General features: G+C 52.1%; 1 protein-coding gene across 5 annotated transcripts; it reads right to left on the bottom strand.

The window, feature by feature from the left end:
• Positions 1-333: 333 nt before the first annotated feature.
• Positions 334-22,605, bottom strand: STK11IP (serine/threonine kinase 11 interacting protein). Of its 5 annotated transcripts, none has more exons than XM_007966425.3 (25): positions 22,523-22,604; positions 22,243-22,329; positions 18,995-19,200; positions 18,712-18,786; positions 18,343-18,438; positions 17,851-17,958; positions 17,656-17,727; positions 11,882-12,008; positions 11,558-11,661; positions 11,327-11,422; positions 11,095-11,136; positions 10,755-10,901; positions 10,476-10,560; positions 9,185-9,571; positions 8,829-9,034; positions 8,406-8,522; positions 8,079-8,256; positions 5,789-6,019; positions 5,565-5,668; positions 4,406-4,503; positions 3,396-3,574; positions 3,098-3,179; positions 2,794-2,864; positions 2,000-2,247; positions 334-739 (listed from the first exon to the last, which is right to left on the bottom strand). In XM_007966425.3, exons 2-25 carry the CDS (start codon positions 22,301-22,303, stop codon positions 590-592), a joined length of 3,270 nt encoding a protein of 1,089 aa, XP_007964616.3. In that variant the 5' UTR covers positions 22,304-22,329; positions 22,523-22,604; the 3' UTR covers positions 334-589. The 5 variants fall into 5 exon arrangements, with proteins under 5 accessions (XP_007964616.3, XP_007964617.3, XP_007964619.3 ...); XM_007966426.3 differs by having other exon boundaries at positions 22,497-22,572; XM_007966427.3 differs by lacking the exon at positions 334-739 and adding an exon at positions 746-1,076 and having other exon boundaries at positions 22,523-22,605.
• Positions 22,606-24,081: the final 1,476 nt, after the last annotated feature.

The raw sequence follows: 24,081 nt of genomic DNA, 5'->3' as shown, positions 1-24,081 counted from the left end.
CTCTCCCCAGACACTCTCTGCGAGGGCCTGAAGTCCTCACTACTTCCCACATAAAATTCAAGAGAGCAGGACTCTGTGTGGCCCAGCAGCAATTCCATGCCAGGCCACATGACAGGTCACTGCCAGCTTGGGGCTGTGTGCCCGCGGGTCATGAGTTCTACTGGATCCTCCACGCTGGGACCACAGTTGGGTTGGAGATGGGGTCTCATGGTACAAACAAGGCTGACTGCAGCTGCCCATTCAGGAAAGGTGATGGGCAGGATAGCTTCTGTCAGAAGAGGTTAGGGGAACGGCAGGCCTTATGAGTGACATCTAAGTACCACACATGACCTATGAGTTGGAAACAACTTTATTGATACCTGAGAAAATGTGCAGGAAAAATATTCCTCCTGACCACGTGGCCTGTCCCCTGAGGCCAGATCATTCTCTCGCCTCTCCCTTAAGCCCTGGGTCATTTGGTGCCTCACTGGCTAGTACCCAGAGGCTGAAGAAGCCCACAGCCAGAGCCTGGAAGCCAGACCCAGAGACCAGCAGACGGAATGCCTACAGTGTGGCTCCTGAGGTCAGGGCCAAGGTCGGCGTGGGACCCTCATCGGTCAAGGGCCAGCGCCTCTTGGATCACAGTCCGGAGTCCGATGGAAAACAGCTCCTCCCACGGTTCCCGGATCCAGGCAAGCAGGGCTGTCAGCTGCTCCTGACACACTACACGGAGTGCCCAAAAGCTCTCCAGCCGGGACACCTGGCAGAGCGAGCAGTTAGCAAGGCGAGGCTCATGGGAACCACATCAGGGTGGGCCCAGGGGAGGTCTCCAGGAAGGCCTCACTGTCTCCACGTTGGCTCAGGGCCTCACCCCTCCCCCAGGCCCGTGTCACTCCGCAAAAAAGATCCTGACTCTGAGCTTTGTAAACAGAATTCAGTCAACGTTTACTGAAAGCCTCCAGAGGACCTGTCTCTTTCATCTTCCCTGTTGTACAGAAGATGCGGACACGATTTCAGGGAACTGTGGATTCAATTCCCGGCTCCACCACTTTGGCCTGGGCAAACTGGTTAACAGCCCCAAGCCTCAGCTTCCTCATCTGTAAATAGGACCAGTAACAGTATCTCCCCAGGTGGTGGTCACAAAGGCCAAATGGCTGGCATACAACCGGCCCAATCCTGCCAACTCAAAGCTGCCAGAAACCTCACTGAAAGCCTCACAGCTGGCCGGGCGCGGTGGCTCATGCCTGTAATCCCAGCACTTTGGGAGGCCGAGGCGGGCGGATCACGAGATCAGGAGATCAAGACCATCCTGGCTAACACGGTGAAACCCTGTCTCCACTAAAAAATACAAAAAAAATTAGCCAGGCGAGGTGGCGGGCACCTGTAGTCCCAGCTACTCGGGAGGCTGAGGCAGGAGAATGGCATAAACCCAGGAGGCGGAGCTTGCAGTGAGCCGAGATCGCCCCACTGCACTCCAGCCTGGGCAACAGAGTGAGACTCCGCCTCAAAAAAAAAAAAAAGAAAGCCTCACGGCTAATAAATGGCTGGTCTCCCAGTCCAGGTGTCTCCCCCACCTACAGCTGCCTCCCTCTCTGACTTGGTGCTCATCCAAGCCCAGAGTCCCCCAGTTCCTTCAACACCAGTTCTCTCATCTGTTTTTTGTTTTGTTTTGTTTTGTTTTGTTTGAGACAGAGTCTCGCTTTGTCGCCCAAGCTGGAGTGCAATGGCACCATCTCGGCTCACTGCAAGCTCCGCCTCCTGGGTTCACGCCATTCTCCTGCCTCAGCCTCCAAGTAGCTGGGACTACAGGCACGCACCACCACGCCCGAATAATTTTTTGTATTTTTAGTAGAGACGGGGTTTCACCATGTTAGCCAGGATGGTGTTCTCTCAGCTGTAAGTGCCATCTTGCCGCCAATGCCCAGGGTTCCGAGACCCATTTCCCACCCTGCCCTCATGGCCCCAACCTGTGCTCGCCATCTCCCCTCCCTCCTCTCTCACTGGACATACACACACACACCTCATCGTAGAAAAGCAGCCGCAAGTCCTCAGGGGCTGAGCGGTAGAGCAAAACGGAGCTCAGGCTGCTGAGTGGCTGCTGCTCCCTGACACGCACAACAGGGCCCGGCCCGGAGGAAGGCACCTTCTCAGAGGCTTCGCCAGATGCTGCTGGAGGTGGGGGCTCTGCCAGGGGCCCTGCAGCGTCCTCCTCTAACAGGAACAGGGTGGACGGAGTCAGCAACAGGGATACAAGACAGGTGGAAGGGCCTGTAGGGAAAGAGGCACCCAGAGTGGAAGGTCATGGAGGGGCCCAGATTCCTGAGGCCAGCGTCCCAGTGCTGCTGGGGAGAAGAGGCGTGAACCACACTCAGGTGGGTCACAAAGCAGCCTGTGCCTCTGGGGCCAAGACCCTCCCTTTCCCAAGCTCCAGGCATCTCTAGTCTGGAACACCTCTGAGGCCTACCACCCTCCACTGTCCCACACCCACCCTACACAGAAACAAAGCTCCGCCCTCGCCTTCTCTGACTGATGAGGCAGGGCCGACTCAGCCACGCTGCTCCACTTCATAGAAAGCCTGGGCCTGAGAGCAAAGGCTCTGGGTAACTGAGGATCCTGGGGGCCTCCTGACCCCGCCTAGAGAGAGTCAGGGCACACTGAGGCTGTTACTTGGCTATGCTCTCAAGTGAGAGAAGTCCAGGTTCCAGGAACTGTCAGTGGCTACGAAGGCACTGTACGGGTGCTGGGTGTGGGCCAGTGCCTGTGACAAGGTGGGGTACAGAAACCAGGGAAGCATCAGCAGCACAGAGGCCTCACCTTCAACCAGGAACGCCCGAAGGTAGAAGAACTGGGGAGTCTCCAAGGATGAGTCTTTTTCCAGCAATGGCCTAGGGGGAACATGGCAGTCACAGGAAGATCTGCTAGGGGGTGGGAAGGACTTGGAGGGAGGGAAGTGGGAAGAAAGCCTTGCAGGGCATTGGGAGGAGGCATTAGGGGCCCATGGGGGGCATGGCATGAGGACAGGTGGCTGCCCAGGACCTACTCAGCATAGAGCCATGTCTGGTGCTCTGTGAAAAGAGGACTGAGCAGCAACCCCAGCCTCTGCCTCCTATCGACTCACCAGAGCCGGTGCTGGGGGGTGACCTCCTCCTCTGTGGCACTGACACAGTTCCTCCAGGCAGGGGGCAGAGACTGCAAGACATCTAGACAGAGCCAGGCCAGGGAACTTTAGAAGGCTCTGCTCTCCTCCAGCCTAAACTCACCACCTCTCAATCCCTTCCTGTTCTCCACATTTCTGGATTTGAGAAACTTCTACAAGGGACAAGTCCTGTTACCTCTCTGTCTCCGCTACTGGGCACCAGGTGGGGAGCTCGGCCCCAGGACCCTGCCCACCCTCCTGCCTTCCCTTCCCCCCTCACCAAGGAGCTCCTCTAGGAAGGCCCGGCAACGCCTGGCATCTCGGGGCAGCAGCACACAGCGGCCCACCCCAGCTGCCCACTCCAGCTGCAGGCTCTGGCCTGCCAGGCCCAGCTCTATGCCACTCAGATCCTGCAGGGGAACGGCCAGGGTCAGCTGCAGCCAGCTAGCTGGAGGCTCACTGTGGAGAGGGGACAGAGTGATGGAGAAGAGTGAGGGTGGAGTGAGAGTCCCAGGGAAGCCCTGCCCTGGCTGCACCCGCCTCACTCACTGCATCACCCCCGTGCACTTACCGCATCTCCCCCCTCACTCACCCCATCTCCCCGCCACTCACCCCATCTCCCCCCCACTCACCCCATCTCCCCCTCATTCACCCCATCTCCCCGCCTCGCTCATCACCCCATCTTCCCCCCAACTCACCCCATCTCCCCCCTCGCTCATCACCCCATCTCCCCCACACTCACCCCATCTCCCCCCTCACTCACTCCATCTCCCCCTCACTCATCACCTCATTTCCCTGCCTCGCTCATCACCCCATCTCCCCGCCTTGCACACCCCATCTCCCCCCTCACTCATCACCCCATCTCCCCGCCTCGCTCATCACCCCATCTCCCCGCCTCGCTCATCACCCCATCTCCCCGCCTTGCACACCCCATCTCCCCGCCTTGCACACCCCATCTCCCCCTCATTCACACCATCGCCCGCCACGCTCATCCCATCTCCCCCTCCACTCACCCCATCTTCCCCCTCACCCCATCTCCCCCCCTTGCTCGCCCCATCTCCCCCCTCGCTGGCCCCATCTCCCCCCGTCGCTGGCCCCATCTCCCCCCGTCGCTGGCCCTATCTCCCCCCCTCGCTGGCCCCATCCCCCCGCCTCGCTCGCCCCATCTCCCCGCCTCGCTCGCCCCATCTCCCCCCCTCACTTGCCCCATCTCCCCCCCTCGCTGGCCCCATCTCCCCCTTCGCTCGCCCCATCTCCCCCCTCGCTCACCGCATCTCTCCCCTCGCTCACCGCATCTCCCCAGTCACCTTCAACAGGTACAGCCTGTGGTCAGACACAACCACAAGGCACATGAACTCCCCGGTGTGGCCTGCCAATGCCACTGGCACCTGGGGGAAGAGGAAGTTGGTGAGACACCTGATGGGAGGTCTGGGGAGGTGGGGCCAGACTGAAAGCCGAGTTCCTGGTGACAGCACCCTCGGCCTGACCTTCCCACTGCCCACCCAGCAGTCTATGGAGCTTCCCTGACACTCGACAGCCTCTTCATCCACCATCGCTCTCTGCCTTGCAGCCCCTGCTCGCTCAGAGTGTCGGCAGCTGGCTTCCCTGCCTGTCACCTCACCCGCTCCATGCTCCGCCAGACTAACTGTTCTAAGGCACAAAACTGACCATCACTGCCCCATTTCAAATCCTTCAGTGGCTCCCGGTGGCCCTCAAGACCAAGTCCAAACTCCTTGGCAGACACAGGAGGCAGCTCCTGACCTGGCCCCTGCCAGCCCCCCAGAGTCCTCTCGGGACCCCTGCCCCTCACCCTGCACATCCAGATGCCTTCATCCTGGGCAGCTCCCCCTACCGGTGACAGTCTCAGGCCTCCATGCATTTGCTGCTTCCTTTACCTAATACATTCTTTTCCTCCCTACTCCTTAACTTATCCTTCAAGACTTAGCTTAGACATCACCTCCCACGAAGACTCCTTGACCCACTCAAGCTGGACTAGATACCCCTTCTAGGGCCTTAGCCCGATTACAGCACTTGCATATTGCACAATCATTGTGAACTTCTCACACCAGACTGTAAGATCAAGGGCAAGATGGATCTGTAGATCCTCAGTGTCTAGCACAAAAGGTGCACAACAAAGGCCTAATAACATCATGGGTTTATAATAATACTAGAAGGCCCCACTGATGAGTGCCAGGGGCTGGGCAGCTTCAACACGACCTCTGATGCGCTCCAGTGTGTAAGGGAGGCATCGCTATCTCCATTGCAGATGGGCAACAACTGGGACTCAAATGCCAAGGAATGGGTCCACAGCCACACAGCAAGGTTTCTGGGGTTGAAACCAGAAGCCAGCACCAGGTGACTCCAGAGTGATCTGACTCAGTTGGCTATGATGGAAACGAGTGGGCACCCTGGCCAGCTGGGGGCATGGGCAGTGTCAGGGAGCACAGACCTTGAGGCAGCACTGGAACTCCTCCTGGGCATCGCTGAACACCTCGACATCCAGGAAGAGCCGGAGTCGGTGGTCCACAGAGCGGAGGCCACAGCGCTCAGGGGCTGAGGGCAATGAGGGGACATCAGCTTGCCCGTGGCAGCCCCTGGGCTCCATCTCCACCTCCCCATCAGTGTCCCTTCCCTTCCCCAAACCCATCTATGTCTTGTTTTGCCTATACTCACGGGGACTGAGGCTCCAACTACTGTGGTCACGGGTGCTCAGTGCCTGAGGTGGGCTGTTCTTGGCCCTGTCATGGTGGTCACCATGGCCAGGAGGGTGGCAGACAGGGCTGGCAGACGGAGAGGGAGCCAGAGACTGCTCTCCCTGTTTCTGCTCCCTGTTGGGGGTTCCCCCGGACACAGTCAGGAGAACCACGTGGTCACTACCACAATTAGGACACACAGCAGGAGATTCTGGAGGGAAAATGGACACGGTCCCCATGAGCCTCCCCCACAAAGTGCCACAACTCCCACCATGCTCTTGATGTTCCTTTCCCACTCTCAGGTCTTCCCTGAGCCCAAGTCTCCAGCTTCATACACAACCACTGCGCCCCAGCCCACCAGCTCCCTCTCTCCCAGTACAGCTGCCGACTGATCACTCCCCATCCCAGGGAGGGATGAGCTAACCCTGGCCCACAACCTCCTCAAAATGCACTCTACCTTCTAACTCTAGGCCCTCTCTGACTGGGTCAAACACAACCAGGCTCTGCTCTTACGCCCTCCTACAGACTTGGGCTGATCAAGTTACTTCAGGGCTCTCCTAGCAACGTCTGAAAGACCAAAATCAACAGGTCTCGAAAGAGAGAGAGAACTCTCTTGCCATATTTGGGTCCAATTCTAGGCTCCATCAGTTAATGGCTCTGTATTCATGGGCAAGTCATCTAAGCTCTGTGAACCTGGTTCCTCATCTATAAATTAGGGATGACAATAGAGTCTATCTTATACTCATCCTTAGTGTCAGGAACCCGGGAAGGAATCAGGACATGGATCAGCAATGAGACGCAGCACTCTGAGCAGCTGCACTGTGCTGCGCATGTGCTAGCTCCCATGCCAGTATGATCACATTTCATTACCAGAGAAACTCTCCCTATCCCATTTTGCAAAGAGGAAAGAAAAGATTAAATCCTTTACACATGCTGCCCAGGACCATATAGCTTGGGGCAACGGCAGCAGCTACCATTTACAGGGGACCTTTGTGTTATGCCAGGCCCTCTGCTTGGTGCCTTACTGTCACATTTAAATAGCATAACAGCACCATGGGGTGAGTTCATTCCCTTCTTTGTTCAGAGGAGGTAACTGAGGTGCAAATGAAAGAATGGTTGGCCAGGCATGGTGGCACATGCCTGTAATCCCAGCACTTTGGGAGGCGGGCGGATCACGAGGTCAGGAGATTGAGACCATCGTGGCTAACACCGTGAAACTCCGTCTCTACTAAAAATGCAAAAAATTAGCTGGGCGTGGTCGCGGGTGCCTGTAGTCCCAGCTACTAGGGAGGCTGAGGCAGGAGAATGGTGTGAACCCAGGAGGCGGAGCTTGCAGTGAACTGCAGTCGCGCCACTGCATTCCAGCCTGGGTGACAGAGCGAGACTCCGTCTCAAAAAAAAAAAAATGAAAGGAGAACAGAGCCCACAGTAGTGTTCATTAATAACACCATCATGGAAGAGGCTCCCGAGTCCACAGCAACTCATGGTGTAGAACCAGGGTCCGGGAGGGGCTGGCGGCTGTTTGTTTGCACTGTGTCGCTAAGGCTGCATGCCCAGGCTAGTTCACAGTGGGGAACAGAGCAGGGCTCCATTTTCTGAATAAAATGTAAACCCCTGTTCCAGCTGCCGCCAAGAAGAGAAAACTGGCTAATAAAATTCTGGCATTTCCACATAGCTGTTATCAAGAATATTTCTTCTTCAATGTCTTCTTCAAAGATAGTACTTTCTGACTAGTCTACAATGGAAACAATTCTTGTTTTAAGGATTAGCGCATGAAGAAATGCCACAGGACATTATGTAGCTTCCAAGGTCAGCCGGGAAGGACAAACCAAGCCAACTCCCCGAGCATGTCACTCAACAGCTACACTTGCTGGCAGGTGCAGCACCACCATCCAATACTGCGTGAGGGCTCGTCAGGTTTTATGTAGTGTCTGAAATATCAGCCCAAAAAAACCCAACACAAACAAGGTTTCAAGTTATGAAAAAATAATGAGTTCAAGCACAGTTACAGAGATGGCACTTCCTGACTTTTAGAGTTAAAAGAAAAAAAACAAACAAAAAAAAACCAGGATATGGTTTCTTCTTTTTTTCTGTTTTCCTTTTTGTAAATGCAGCAGGCAGGCGGTTTTCTTTTTCCTCCAGGCAGAACAACTGGTCTCCACTCTAGCCCCTTCTCCCTGGGGCTCCCCCTTTACACTCCCCTACACAGAGCCACTTTCCCTGCAACAGGGGAGGTGTGTGGGCAGAGAGGTCAAGGGCAGGCCTTGTACCTGTCTTTTGGAACAGAGGCCTCCAGCCTTCCTCACTGTCCAATCCCAGCCCGGGCTCCTCTGGCTTGAACTCATGGCCACAGCGTAGACACTGGAATCTACCCAGCAGGAGGTCCCTGGCCTCCCCAACCTGTTCCCGAGCCACATTGGTGACTGGGGTCAACACGGCAAGCAGCTCCTGACAGAGGGTGGATCAGAGGCAGCTGTGAGCAGGCGGACCCCAGATGGACACCTCCCACAGGCCCCTGGCCCTCAGGCCTGCTGCCGCTCCCCTCTGGCTCTCTTAATCCCCACAGCCTCCTGGGCCCCTACTCTAGGCCCCATCACCTGGACAGCTGCGTGGGCATCGGGCTCCAGCACCAAATAGCGACGCAACTGCCGGTCAGGGCAGATGTAGGAGAAGCGCAGACTGAGGACGGGGGCTCCAGGGAGCAGATCTGAGCCCTGCGCAGAAGAGGGGGACCGGGTGAAAATCAGCAGGAGCGGTGATCAGAGGGATGAGGGGATGCTGAGATCGTGGAGGACAGCAGGAGCTCTGGAGCCTGTTAAAGGCCTGTGCTGACATCCAAGCTCGAGCACGGAATCCCTGCTCCTCAGCCCAGCCTCCCGAGCACTTGCAACCTCTGAGGCTCCCCTCCTCGACTCCTAGTGCCAAGGAGAGACTGTGGGAAATGCCCAGGCCAGTGCAGGGCACACAACAGCCATGTGCCCATAGCTGGCTCCTTCAGAGCCCTGCCGCCCCCAACTCACCGTGGGCCCACGTGACCTCTGCGCCTGGGCCTCCGGCTCTATCTCAGCAGCCTCCAGACTCTGGAGCTCCAGTCGCTCCAGGGTGCGAGCTGCTTGGAGTTCCACCTCAAACAGGTGGGCAGAAGTGACCCTGAGAAAGCATTCCCTGCCCCGCATGCCCTCAGGCCCCTCCAGGGGACACACCAACATGGGGCGACAGAGCTCCGCTGTGGAGAGACCGAGAGAAGCCCTGCAGGGAGGGAAAGTACCCACACGCCGCCCTCCCCCGCACTGGCCCTCCACCCACCAGGCCCCACCACTCACAAACATCCCAACAGCCGCTGGCCCCAGCTCGCCCCAGCCCACAGAGGGCTCACCTTCCACTTCCTTCTGGTCCTGCTCCTCTTCTTCCTCCTCTCCTGCCTCCTCTTCTCCCTGTTCCACCATCTCCCCCTCCTTCTCCTCCTCCTCCCTTTCCTTCTCCTCCTCCTCCTCCTCCTGTGGCTCCACCCTGACCTCCTCTGACATTTTTTGTGGTGACTCCCGGGGGCCTCTGGCTTCCTCCTGCAGGGGTGGAGGTCTGGGTGTAGTGTCAGGGCCCTGGGAGCTGGCTGGAGGTGTGCTGGGGGCAGGAGAGGTGGGGGTGGCCGGCAGAGGGTTTCCAGAGGCCTCCAGGTGACTCCTGTACTGCAGCCAGTTGCGGCCAAACCGTTCCCGGAAGCTGCTCATGAGCTCCAGCTCCCGGTGCTGCTGCACGAACCATCCTGGGCAGGAGGGGAACCCTGAGCTGAGCAAGCCCACCCCACACAGATGGCCCCAAATCCTTCAATGGTGCTCCTCAGCGATGAGGGGGCAATGGACTGTGTATGGGGACAGGGGCAGGGAAGGCTACAGGTGTCCCCTCCGCGGCATGTACTGAAGTGTGTCCTATGGAACACTGTGGTCAAGCGCAATCCAAGCTGCGCATCCTATGCTGCTTCTGGAGACTCAGCATGCATGACAGCATCCTAAAGGTCCTGAGACAGCCTGCAGCGAACACATCTATTTCTCTTCAACCTCACATTTCCCAAACTTCTCTGGCCACAATCCTATTATTTTATATATATATACATATATACTTTCTTTTGGTTTTGGGTTTTAGTTTTTTTAAGAGATGGGGTCTTATTCGGTCACCAGGATAGAGTGCAGTGGCACAATCACAGCTCACTGCAACCTTGAACTATCAGGCTCTAGCGATCCTCCTGCCTCAGCCTCCCAAGCAGATAGGACTACAGGTGCACACCACCATGTCAGGCTAATTTAAAAATTTTTTTGGAGAAATGGGTGTCTCTCTATGTTGCCCAAGCTGGTCTCAAACTCCTGGGCTCAGGGAATCCTCCCACCTCGGCCTCCCAAAGTGCTGGGATTACAGATGTAAGCCACTGCACCTGGCCTACATGATCTCTTGACACCCCACAAAATTAATGTTCCTCAGAAAGTTTTCAAAATGCTCCCAGAAGCAGTCTTCTCCTTTCTCTAAACTAAAAGAAAAGAAGAAAGACTAAGAAGCCCTCCATAATACTCTACCAACAAAAAATAACATTTCTTCCAGCAGACCTTCACCGTAACTTAAAAATCAGAGTGAGCGGGACGTGGACGAGAGAGGTTAGTGGGGTGAAGCTGACTTACCAGCTGGAGAGGGGTTCAGAGTTCGGGGCTCCGGGTCCGTATCACTGGGTTCAGAGATGCTTGCCCGCCTTACACGGACTCGGCTCTGAGGTTAGTGGAGGGAAGAAGTTCTGTGAAAGCCAAGCCTCCAGCCCTGCCATCCATGGCTGGCCATCCAACCTATCAAAGAAACCCCGACCACGTGCAAGCACAGTTCCTACCATTCCCTGCCCACTGCAGCCCAGAGTCCCCAGAGAGACACCCCACCCCAGGCATGAGGCAGCGGAGGACGCTGCTTACCTTAACCTTATGAAGTGGGGCCTGGGCCAAAACACCCCCTGAGGAGAGGCTGTCACTCAGGTCAGGGCCACCTGAGGTTTCAGGAGTACTCCCCACTGGCCAGGGCAAAGGTGGGCCCGTGGGGCTGAGCCCCAAGGATGTGTGAGTCTGGTATTTGACAACAGAAAGGAGAGAAAGGATGGAGACTGGGAGCACCTCTGCCTTGCCCAAGCCAGCCAAAAGGCGGGACCCTACTTTCCACTGACCAGGAAGACCCTGTCACCAGCCAGCCCTCTGTTCTCTCCTCAGGGCCCTCCCTTCATGTCTTCCCCAACAGTCCTCGCCCCCTGACCACACCAACCTGAGAATCTGTCAGCGACAAGACCTTGCCATCGAGAAGGAACTGAGCAAAGACAAAAAGGGTGGGGGAGGGAGTATGTGGTGGGGTCCATCCTGCTGAGTTCCAGGTATTGACAACACAGTAAGCAGGGTCCAGGTCCTCGGCCCCTCACCCAGGGATGGCAACAGGGTGCAAGGTAGGGGAGGACTGGGCAGGAAAGAGGAAGCAGAGTGGACATAGGACGATCACTCACGCCAGTAGTAGCCTCCCTGGCCCGAGGTGACAAGTACTGGGCAGTGGCCACTCGGTGCGCAGGGTGGAACCAAAGAGGGTTCCCCTCCAGGTAGAGCTGAGGGGCAGGAAGGGGAGAATGAGGAGGGCCTGGGGCCCTGGCCCTCCCTGTGTGAAGAAGACACTGACCAAATCAGTATGGGGGGGTGGGTGCAAGGGTGGCTCTCAGGCCCCTGATGCACTGCCATCTCACCTTGCGGAGCTCAGTCAGCAGCCACAGTGGCGACAGCTCCCTATGTCCTTCTAGTAGGTTGTATGCCAAATCCAAGTGCCGCAGATTCCTCAGCTGCTCCAGGCCTGGGATGGGGGCAAGAAGGAAGGAAGGGCACGCGGATGAGTAAACGCAGGTGAGTGTGGTACATGCACTCGGGCAGGGTGCACAGAAAGACCAGCCGGAGCACCCCTGCACTCCCCACAAGCCCTCTCAAGGCTCTAGAGGCACGTGGTACCCAGGCCAGTCCGAACTTCACTCTCCCCCCTCCCCTCCGTGCTTGCCCCATCACACACCCCCACTCACCATGCAGGCTCCGAAGCTCGTTGCCTCGCAGTATCAGGATCCCCAGAGCAGCCCCTGAGGGTCCCATTCTTGGCACCAAATGCAGGCGATTATAGGAGATGTCCAGATGGTGGAGTTCACAAAAATCCTGGCAGGGGTACAGGGGTGAAAAAGATTCTCTTGTTGACCAAACTCTAGTCAGGGTCCTCTGAGATCTCTTCTAGACTAGGCCTCAACCTTGGCCTATACAAAACTGCACACGCTCAGCACAAATGATTTCATCCACCCCTACTCCCACGTTAAAAGACTTGAACAACACCAGCACTGTTCCTAACAGTTCAAGGTCACATCTTGAGCATGGTGACTCCAACCCCCTTAAGTTCCTGCCTGGGAAAAGTCAAAGCTGCCAAAAGAATGTCCCATTTGTTTCAGCCAGCTCCTAAAGATAGGGCCCCATCTCCCAGTCTCTGTAAAAGGGTAAGGGCCTTATTTTGATAAGTGCCAGTTAGCAAACCCAGATGGGTTTCACGTGGACCAACCTGATTTCCACTTTCCCAGCTCTGCTCAAGGCCCTACCATTCCCCTGCCCACTCCCCCAACTTTTAAAATGCCCAATCGGCCAGGCACAGTGGCTCACGCCGGTAATCCCAGCATGCTGGGAGGCCAAAGAGGGCGGATCACTTGAGGCCAGAAGTTCGAGACTAGCCTGGCCAACATGGTGAAACCCCATCTCTACTAAAAATACAAAAATTAGCTGGGCGTGGTGGCACACACTTGTAATCCCAGCTACTTGGGAGGCTGAGGCACAAGAATCACTTGAACCTGCAGGCACCACTGCACTCCAGCCTGGGTGACAGAGCAAGACTCCATCTCGAAAAAATACATAAAATAAAATAAAATACCCAGTGACCCCTGCACAAAAATAGACTACACTCGACCCTCTTCACTACTGCAATTGTTTATTACTGATTAAAATCTAGCGTCCAGCATTATCCATGACAGCCACCTAGTGCCATGACTTGAATTGGGTCAGATTCATCGTCAGACACCCCCAGCCCTCTCACTTGGGACCCCAAGCTGCACACTTTTGATGCCTTTGCCTTCGCTCCTGACTGATCAATGGGGATTCATCAGTGAGTCTGACTCCCAGCCCAGTGCCTGTGACAAACGACCACTGAAGCACAGTGAGGAAGCTTTTGACTCTCATGATTCCAAGTACACTCACGAAGCTTGGTTAGAGTCCCAAGCTTCATGTGAAAGGCACCTCCTAGGCTGGAAGTTCTTCCTTACTCTGTTTCAAGCAAGAATTCACTCCCTGATTCCTGGGCTAAAAGTACTTCCTGGCTGTGTTTTGAGTCCTCTCTGTTTCCCCTCCTTGATCCTGCTCCTCCCATGGACTTCACAGCCAACTGAAACCCTCTTCTCAAACCACTGCTGACTATACAGTATATGTCACCACTACGGCACTAACTCTGTCCATTTCCTTTCCTGTTGGCAACACTCCACTAAGGATAATCTGGAACTTCAACGGCTTATTTGGCAAACTTAAGATCTCCTCAGTCTGGCTCCTCTAAGAGCCCCCATCCGCATCACCTCTGCTCCCCTTTCCTCCTTCTCCCACCTTTCCTCTTTTCTTCAGCTCCCTTGACCCCTGACAGGTTCCCCTTCAAGTCCCCTCCTTCTTCACCCCTACTCACCCTGCTAGACCTTTCCCTTCATATTCCAGACCCTCAACTCCCTACAGTCACTCAAAGTTTAGGTCCTCTGCCCCCACTGGGGGTCTCAAGGGACTCAGAGACCTTCAAAAGCAACCAACTGAGGGTTTAAAAAAAAAAAAAAAAAAAAAGCTCATGGAAACAGACCATTTAACTCTTGTCATCCACAGAGTTACTGTTTTACCCTGCTTCCTAAAAGTTGTTACAATCGGCTACAGCCCAGAGTACTCCCCTTCAACAAAAAGAGACTGTTGCAGAGACCCATAGAAAAGGACTATGCTAGGTCCTCCAGGGCAAAGGCTTCTGGTGGTATTGCTTAAACAACTTTGATATCATACCACTGGACCAAGTCAGAATTTCCAAAACTCTAATGAAAAAGCTGATGGATTCATAACACTGCTAACCCAAGATCAAGCACAATAAGAACTGACTACATAAAACTGAATGAACTGGTGAAGAATGAGTCTAGTTTTAATGGCTTTTGTTTAAAATACTGTTGGTTCTTGAATGTCCTATTTTCTGGATATAAGGAACCTCTTTCCCTTTTCTTTTATGTGATCCATCACGTGAAATAGTTTAGTAAATTATACTTTTATAAAAAATATATATGAAGCATTTATCTTTTCTCCATGCCTGATCCCCCCAGAATTCAGGAACTCCCATTGGGCATTCTTATTTACATGGCAATATGGTTATTTTCACAGGTTCAGTAGGGTCAGCCCTCCTTGTAACAGGACATAATGGGGAAAATTGGTTATATAACGAGGTTTTGACTGGACTTCTAAAATATAACTGGAATGTCATGTTTTAAAATAATGCATAAAATCAGATATGGTCAGTTTTAAGGAACTAAAGGAGCCAATGCTTACAAAGCCCTCTTGGAAAAACCAGCCTGCTACTTGGCTTACAGGGTTCCCAGACTTACAAATTAGGGGCAAAGGCTAGATCCTGGCAGGCCCAGGAATCTTAGGATATTTTGGAGACATTAAGAAGAGAGGAATTCACAAATCTATAGGTACTCTACGTGAAGTCTGATGGCACGTTCTTGGCTTCCTAACCTCGAGAGGGTTTAAAAGTCCAGTCTGAGAGTCCTTATAAAAAGTTCCAGGAAAGCAAACTTAAAAAGGGCCTCTGTGGTCAATTACCATTCTTACTACACTTATGTAAATAAGCAGACCAAATCTAACAGGATCAGACTTATTCTGTAAAAAAGAATAATCCTACTTTTACTGTTTTTAATCAAAAGGGGAGTGACCTTAGAGAAATCTGTTTTAATGAAAAAACTATTAACACATCCTTATGGGTTACCAGATTATAGTCCTGTTCATTTTCTTTGAAGTTGTATTATCTACCTGTAAACTGGAATGGGTCCTGCTATCCTACACATCAGCCCTTACCAAAGTCTCAATTCTTCTCGTTTTCTTCATTATTTGGCTGCAATTTTCTAAACTAACATTTCCAATTTTCTTCCTCCCAACTTGGCATCACTGAGAACTAAAACCTGAGTGCCCAGATCCTTAGTGGAATTTTAGGTGACTTATAGCTGCCCTTTCCCCCAAGGATCTTTTTTTTCCTTCTTGAGACGTAGTTTCACTCCTGTTGCCCAGGCTGGAGTGCAATGGCGTGACCTCTGCTCACTGCAACCTCTGCTCCCCGGGCTCAAGCGATTCTCCTGCCTCAGCCTTCCCGAGTAGCTGGGATTACAGGCATGCACCACCATACCCGGCCAATTTTGCATTTTTGTAGAGATGGGGTTTCTCCATGTTGGCGTCAGGCTGGTCTTGAACCCCCGACCTCAGACGATCCACCCACCTTGGCCTCCCAAAGAGCTGGAATTACAGGCATAAGCCACTGCGCCAGGCCTCCCCCCAGGATCTTAACAAAAGCCCTATGAGCTAAAGTTGGACTAGGTGATATAAACTTCAAAAGATACATCATCTACAGATCACGTGTGGATAACCTACATGCCTGGAGCTACTGTGATATGAGCCCCTTAGAAAGTCCACTGAGGCCGGGTGCGGTGGCTCACGCCTGTAATCCCAACACTTTGGAAGGCCGAGGCAGGCAGATTACCTGAGGTCAGGAATTCGAGACCAGCCTGACCAACATGGAGAAACCCCATCTTTACTTGTAACCCCATCTTTCACTTTTATTTGTAAAAATACAAAATTAGCTGGGTGTGGTGGTGGGCGCTACTCGGGAGGCTGAGGCAGGAGAATGGCTTGAACCTGGGAGGCGGAGGTGACGGTGAACCGAGATCACGCCATTGCACTCTAGCCTGGGCAACAAGAGCAAAACTCCATCCCATAAAAAAAAAAAGAAAAGAAAAAAAGAAAGTCCACTGACACTCCTGTATCTTCCAGACTCTGTTCAGGGAAATAAGCATGACTGCAACACTGTCTATGCCGTCACCACAAACATTCAAACTACAAACCAAGAAAGCCATCGGTTGCCACCGCTATCCTCATTCCACCATCTAAAGAAACATAGAGCTTAACACCTAGAAATCTCAACTGGCTGCCCTCTGGACTCAGAAAATGGACTTACAGTCTGTTTCAAACATTCATCTTTGTTTTCCTTTTTTGTTTCCACAGAAATGTCCACCATTAAATGCCCGGTCACTTGCACCATACAGCAAAACTCATCCCCTACCAAGTCCCAAGGAATGGCTCAGTTGGTTTTTAGTGAACAAAAGGAAGTGATCAAGGAAGAAAAGGATTTATATTGTTCGGGGGAAGGCGGAGTGTCTCTTCTTTCCTCGAATTAGAGGAGGGACTGACAAAGATTCTCACCTTGATCAAATCCTACTTGGGCTCCTCTGGGCCTTCTTTTTGACTAGGCCTCAACTTCGGCCTGTTAAGAACTGCAGACTTATTTAGCACAAGTTCAATAAAATTCAACACAAATGATTTTTTTGACTCCTCCAACCCCCATAGTAAAAAACTTGAACAAAAACAGCAAAGTTCTAGCATAAAGATGCATCCCTAGAATGGCGACTCTAGCCCCCTTAAGTTCCTGCTTGGGAAAAGTCAAGGCTGCCAAAAGAATTTCCCATTTGTTCCAGCTAACACCTGATGACAGGGCTCCCGTCTCCTAGTCTTTGTGGGAAGGTAGAAGCCTAACTTTTAGCAAACCCGGAAGGGCTTCATGTGGTCCAGCCTCCACTTCTGCTTTTTGTACATTTCCACTTCCCTTACTCTGCTTAAACCCTCACAGTTCCCCTTCCTATTCCCTCGCTCTCCTTTTAAAATGCCCAGTCACCTCTGCACAAATTAAAGTGGCGTTCAGTTTACATTGCACCCTCCTCCCCGCTGCAATAGTTTATCACTGATAAAAATCTGTCCTTACCACTTTAACTAGTTCGGCTTTATCTCTGACAGGTGGATGGGAGGACCCAGAAGAAAGGTTCCTCGTCATGATCACAAAAGCTGCCAGTTTCTGAGCTAGGCACTAGACTAAGTAACATCGGGTACTTCTTCACAATCATTTTAATACTATACAAGCAGGTATCTGGCCAGGCGTGGTGGCTCACGCCTGTAATCCCAGCACTTTGGGAGGCCAAGGTGGGTGAATCACTTGAGGTCAGCAATTCAAGACCAGCCTGACCAACATGATGAAACCGTCTCTACTAAAAATATAAAAATTAGCCAGGTGTGGCGGCACGTGCCTGTAGTCCCAGCTACTTCGGAGGCTGAGGCAGGAGAATTGCTTGAACCCAGGGGCAGAGGTTGCAGTGAGCTGAGATTGCACCATTGCACTCCAACCTGGGTGACAGAGCAAGACTCTGTCTCAAAAAAAAAAAAAAAAAAAAAAAAAAAAAGCAGGTACTCTTGTGATTTCTATTTCACAGGTAAAGAAACCAAGAGGTAACTAACTTGCTCCAAGTTGTACAGGTATTAGAAGTTGAGATTTGAACTCTGGTTTGTCTGATGCTAGTGCCTAAGCAGTGCTATCTCCCAGAATGCAGCTCCACCCTCGTGGCAAGAGCAAGGTGGGAGTAAAAGCCGGTCAAGGAGAGAGAGTGAGAACACAGCAATCAAAGACCCATGGTGTACCAGCTGCCAGACTGCCCATACTCACCATCAGGAATCCCTGGCAGTCCTGGACTTGATTGTGGCTTAGGTTCAAGAAACGCAGAGCTGACAAGAGGCGCTGAGAGAGATGGGAAAGAGGCAGAGAATCGATGTTCACTACAATACTATCTGGTCAACCAGCTGGCCCTCCTCCCCAAAGGCCTGGCCTTGCCCTTCCTCGAAACCCTCTTGAGGCACTCACCAGGGAGCTGTCTAAGGCGGTCAGTGCATTGTAGCTGAAATTGGCAGAAAGCAGAGCCAGCCAAGGGAGGGCAGAGCAGAAGTCACCGCCGCAGGCTGAGAGGAGCTCCTGAGTGGGCGGATGGGTGCTTCATTACCCCACTCTCCCCCTCCTCCCCATGCCAAGGCCAAGCTCTACCACCCAGTCACTCATTCATTTTTTATACACTGAACTCCATCTGAAGATACAGGCTTAAAGCCCAGGTCCCTGACCCAAGAACTCACTGTGGGGAGACTGGGAAAGTAGACACTAGAATATGTAATGTAATACGGTAGGTACGACTATAAATATATAGGCAGGTACTGAGTGCTGTGGGAACACAGAGAGGGAGTGAGGACACTGTCTAGCGGGAAGCAGGAGGCAGGGAGAGCTACAGAGAGGGAAGAATATCAGAGCTCGGTCCTCTACGTCTCTCAGGATGAGGCGTCTGAGCTCACCCCTCACCCTCCTTACCTCTAATGTCTGGAGGCTCCTGCTGCAAATCAGGGTCTCCAGCTGGGAGTAGATGCCTCGGAGGCCATGCAGAGAGTGAAGGGGAACACCTCGGAGCTGGGACAAGGAAAGGGGAGGGAGGAAGGCAGAACCCCACAGAAGACAAAGACCTCATCCCCATATCTCCTAGTTGGGAGGAGGGAGAAGACCACAAAGCCCAGCTATGGTTTAGGGAAGCAGTAACTGGAAAGACAGTGGATATCACATTACTGCAGAGCAATGGGTATACTCAGGCCTGGCCTCCTCACCAAAGAGGCCCTTCTCTTTCCTATCCCCAGGGGCGGCCTCAAGTTGGGTGCTGTGCACCAACATCCCCCCGTGTCCCCATACCTCCAGGTGCCGAAGGGATTTGAAGGGGAAAATCTTGATGGGCCCTGGGGGGCCAGGACCAGGAACATGGACCAGCTGAAGAAAAAAAATAAATAAATAACTCCATTTACTGAGGCACAGCAGATCTCCCCTGTCCTCAACATTCCTTTCTTAGCACAACCACTGGTACCTCTGACACCCTCTGGATCCTGGCAGTGCAGACTTCTGCACCCCTACCCTACCCCCAACTTCCATCATTCTCTTGGGCTCCTTGCACATCCTGCCCCTTCCCCACACCCAGAACCTTGAGTGAAAGCGTTTTCTGCAGCACATCGAAGAGAAACTGAAGCTGAAGGATGACAGGGGAGTCAGCAGGATGGGAGGGCAGAGCCACAAAGCCTGTCTGGCCAGGGCCCCATGGCCCCAGGTGCAGCTCAAATACATGGTTCAGCTGTTGCAGTGTGGGAGTGAGCAGGCTAAGGGTGCTACAGCCAGACAGGACCACATCCCCTGCAGAAAGAGGGGCAGACAGGAGGGAAGACACAGTGAAAAGATTTTTCCCTTTATTCAAATACTCTGCTATGCCAAAATACACCCACTCCAATCCATATTGTAGATGTTCTATTGCAGGATCAAATTATTTTCTATCTCCTTCACAGCTCAAAAGCATTCAATGGCTCCCCTCATCTTCAAAAAAAAAAAAAAAAAAAAAAAGTCCTACCATTTCATTCAGCCTAATGAGACTGCTTGGCTACACAACTCCAACCAACTCTTCCAAATTTTCTTTCACCTTCTGCTCAAAAGAGCCTCATCTACTGACAGTGCTGGAAATACAGCCAACTTGGTGCACAGTTCTCTCATGTTCTGAAACACCCCCTTCCACCACCCAGCTTGAGACCAGCCTCCTCCAGGAAGCCGCCTCAAGAAGTAATACTGCTGAATTTTCACATTGCAGTCACTCATTATTACATAAAAGTTAATTGGATGTCTTATCTTTATTTCATTTTCTGATTGCAAAGCACATCTGTAGAAACTTTCAAACAATACTAAAAAGTATGCCATAGAAAGAATAACTATTCATTACAGCACTAAGGCATTGTTACCGCTGTCTGTTAAAAATGCTCTCTCTAATGAGACTTTCATCCTTGAGGGCATCTTTTGATCACCCTGGTATTCATCACTGCACCTAAAAAAGTGCAGCTACAAGCTAGGCATGAAGGAATTTTTTTTGGCTTAAAAAATATAATAAGTATAGATAGAGTCAAAGGATGTTGCAGAAACAGTACAGAAAGGTCCCCTATATCCTTTACCCAGTTTTCCCTAACGGTTACATTTTATATAGCTATAGTACAATATCAGAGTCAGGACACTGAGCTGGGCGCCATGGCCCAGGCCTATAATCCCAGGACTTTGGGAGGCCAAGGCAGGTTAATCACTTGAGGTCAGGAATTCAGGACCAACCTGGCCAACATGGTGAAACCCCATCTCCACTAAAAATACAAAAAATTATTCTAGGACTCTAACCTCGTCTCTACTAAAAATACAAATATTCTAAGCTGGGCATGGTGACACGCACCTGTAATCCCAGCTACTCGAGGGGCTGAGGCAGGAGAACAGCTGGAAGCCAGGAGGCAGAGGTTGCACTGAGCCGAGATTGAGCCATTGCACTCCAGCCTGGGTGACAGAGCTAAACTCCATCTCAAAAAAAAAAAAAAAAAGGGCAGGCACAGTGGCTCACGCCTGTAATCCCAGCACTTTGGGAGGCCAGAGCAGGTGGATCATGAGGTCCGGAGTTCAAGACCAGCCTGGCCAATATGCTGAAACCCCGTTTCTCCTAAAAATACAAACATTAGCAGGGCATGGTGGCACACGCCTGTAGTCCCAGCTACTCGTGAGGCTGAGGTAGAAGAATCACTTGAACCTGAGAGGCGGGGGTTGCAGTGAGCCGAGATCACACCACTGCACTCCAGCCTGGGTGACAGAGCGAGACTCGGTCTCAAAAGAAAAAAAAAAAATCAGGACACTGATGTTGGTACAATATGTATATATAGCTATATGCTGTTTATATAAATTCCTGCAGCCACGCAATCAAGATACGAAACTATTCTGCTGCCACAAAGCTCTTCTCCTGCTACCTCCTTGTAGTCACACATTCACACACCCACCATTCATCGCTGAATAAATTAACAAGTCCTACAACCTGACATGAAGGATTCTGTATGTACTAGACACTGAGGATGGATACAGACATGGTTCAAGGACTCTTCCCACACTCAAAGGGCCTCCTAGTTGTCTCCTCCCAGACAAGGATATAAGACATTTGCAAAGTTATCAATACAAGCCAGGAAATAAAACTGCTACTGGCCAGGTGCCGTGCCTCACAACTTTAATCCTAGCACTTTGGGAGGCCAAGGCAGGTTAATCACTTGAGGTCAGGAGTTCAAGACCAACCTGGCCAACATGGTGAAACCCCGTCTCTACTAAAAATACAAAAATTAGCCGGTCATGGTGGTGCACACCTGTAGTCCCAGCTACTCAGGCAGCTGAGGCAGGAGAATCACTTGATCCCGGGAGGTGGAGGTTGCAGTGAGCTGAGATTGCGCCACTGCACTCCAGCCTAGGTGACACAGCAAGACTCTGTCTCGAAAAGAAAGAAAAGAAAACTGCTAGAAAGAGAGTTTCCACAGATATCATCAATGGGAGCATGGAGTGATGGAGGACAGCTAACATTAACTGTAGTATGTGCCAGATGACTTTGATATCTCATTCAAACTTTCTCAGAATCTCCCAAAGAGCACTGTTAACCCCATCTTACAGATATGAAAATTGAGGTTCAAAAAAGTGAAAAATCTTGATTGAGATCATATAATTGGCAGGAAGTTACTTCTCCTATTTGATCTCAAAGCTAAGGCTTTTTCTACCACAATGAATGCCAACCAAGTACTCAACAACTACTGTGGCTCCACTGTGCCCAGGCACAGTGCCAAGCACCAGGGAAGTCATTACAATAACAATAGCTCCCAACTGTAAGCAGTTACTATACTTGCAGGCATTGTACTAAACACATGAATTACAACGAATCCCCACAACTGTTAAGTACAATCATTATGGCAATGTGTGAGGAAAACTGAGCCTCAGGAAACAGTTTGGCAAGTTTGAAAGAGGGTTGATATTCCAACCCAGGTGGGTCCGACTCCAAATCTCGTGCTTCCATCTACTGTACTTAGTACCTTGCTACACAACAATGATTATGATCGAGATCAGTCCCTGGTCCTGAGGGGCTTTTAGTCAGGTAACAACCACTTCCTTCTGACAGTGTCAGAGAAGGCACGGAGGGAGGGATACCGGAGTTTGGCCTCAAAGGACGGCTAGGGTTTGGGCTATCACAGGCAAAGGTCACTGTAAGGGCGAACAAATCTGGGAATAGTAAAGAAATTGAACTCTGACACCTGGTGACCCTACCAGTCGTAACTCCGTGACTCTCAGGGCATGTCTCTAGAAGGCACCACCCCCACCTCGTCCGAGGCCCAGCTCAACCGGAAGTCCACTCACCGGACTCCCGCAGCAGCCCCGCGAGCTTCCACACCAGGGAGTCCCGCTGAGCGGTCGTCATGGCCACGGGACGCTAGGGGGCGGAGCCTGGGGGAGAGAGGAAGCGGAAGAGCCTCAGGTGGGCGGTAGTGCCAAAAGCCCAGGGCGTCCACGCAAACCGAGGCGTCGTGCAGAGAAAAAGGCGAGAAAGAAGAGCGAGGAAGAGCATCTTCCTGGCCGCCCTTTGGAGGAACATAAGCCCTGGTCAGACATACCGACCCTCCCCGTTTGGTCCTCCTACCAGCTCAGCTGCGCGGCGCCTATCAATGATGGAAAGGAAGTCCCTCCCCGGAAGAAAATCGAGCCAAGGGACGACCGGAAGACACGCCTCTGCCGCCGGAAACCGCGCCCTAGGTCATGCAAACGAATCGAAAAGGGGCGGTGCGGGGGCTGGCTTGGGAGGGGCGGTCTCTCCGCGGTTGTGGGTGCGGTGGCGTCCTGGGCTGCCTGTCCCGTATCTGGGCCCCCTTTATTCCCCCGCCCTGCGCAGCGTGGGACTCTCGCTTGGCTTTCGGCGAGCCTACCGCGCCAGTGAGGAAACCCTGACTCGTTTGCAAACTGGGCAGGGAAGCCAAGTTTAGAGAAATGGAGCTTTCTGTTAGAGAAAGATTATTTCGAAGCAAACAGTCATTTTCCAGTGAAAGGAGAGCGTGTCCGCCGTAGGAAGGACTTAGATCGTGTAAAAGCTGAGGCTACCAAGGATATCACCTCTGGGGTCCTTTGCCTCTTTTCCTTAGTCTCCCTCGAAACTCGTGTATCTTTCCTTCAGCAGTACTGGGCTCCACGCGAACCTAGTCCTTTGTCTTTACCCTGTTACCTTTCATAGCATCCTAGTTGAAAAGTAGTTATTCAACCGCGTTTGAAAATGAGAAAACAGGTTCACAGAAGCTAGGTTACTTGCGAAGGTCGTTCAATTAGTAACCAGTAGCGCCAGGACTGCGAAAGTTTCCTGCTTCGGAATTCTCATGGTAGCTTTCACCAGGCTCCCCGTCAAATGCTATTGTCAACTACTGAACTAGATTAGCAAAAAGGTCTTTTAACAGAATTCCTGGTTTTCAGGGAAAGTTTCTTTCATGAAGTGCCCCGTTTCTACAGAGGAAAATCAAAATGAATCATAAGCCAGTTGAAAGGAGGAATAGGGTCATAGTCATCTTGATCCCAAGTTGCCAGATTTGAAAGATTTTATTTTCTAAAGACAAAATACTTGAAATGGCAAATATTTTGAATATTTGAACCACACAATTTTGCATTCATGGCATACTACTTGTGCTCTGAGCTGAAAGCCTTTTAGGTTAAATAAAATAATTGCATTCATGGCATACTACTTGTGCTCTGACCGGAAAGCCTTTTAGGTTAAATAAAGTAAGTGGAGATACATCCGAAGCAGTGTTGGAGCTCAGAAAAACAATACAACAAAATATGGCGCTTTGGCATGCTGACTATTTTGAACGAAAAGATACTGGAAGCCTCAGGCACAGTCTCCCTGACCTTCTCCTGCCCTCCTGTCTCCCAGCCTTCTTTCTCCCCCAAGGCAAGCCATAGAAACCAGAATTCCTCTTCCCCAAGATGAGTCATAGAAACTAGAAGCCCTCTCCTGCAAAGCCAGCCATAAAACCTAAACTTCCCCCACCTTTCTATGTAAGAGCTGGCTGTGGCCAGGCATAGTGGCTGTAGTCCCAGCACTTTGGGAGGCCGAGGCTGGTGGATCACCTGAGGTCGGGAGTTGAAGAACAGCCCGACCAACAGGGAAGAACCCTGTCTCTTCTAAAAGTACAAAATTAGCCTGGCGTGGTGGTGCAT

This window comes from Chlorocebus sabaeus, chromosome 10, assembly GCF_047675955.1.
Source record: "Chlorocebus sabaeus isolate Y175 chromosome 10, mChlSab1.0.hap1, whole genome shotgun sequence".
NCBI classification, from domain to species: domain Eukaryota; kingdom Metazoa; phylum Chordata; class Mammalia; order Primates; family Cercopithecidae; genus Chlorocebus; species Chlorocebus sabaeus.
Note: the sequence above shows the minus strand (reverse complement) of the source record. Positions and strands in the feature narration are given on the sequence as shown.

Bases quoted from the DNA above. Each gene is read 5' to 3' on its own strand.
- STK11IP (XM_007966425.3), bottom strand. From the start codon at position 22,303: ATGACGACCGCTCAGCGGGACTCCCTGGTGTGGAAGCTCGCGGGGCTG. The intron at 2,865-3,097 runs GTGAGTCGATAG...TGTTCCCCCTAG, and splicing joins ACCCCCCAGCACCGGCTCTG to GCCATTGCTGGAAAAAGACT. The intron at 740-1,999 runs GTGTGTGTGTGT...TCGCTCTGCCAG, and splicing joins GGCTGCTTTTCTACGATGAG to GTGTCCCGGCTGGAGAGCTT.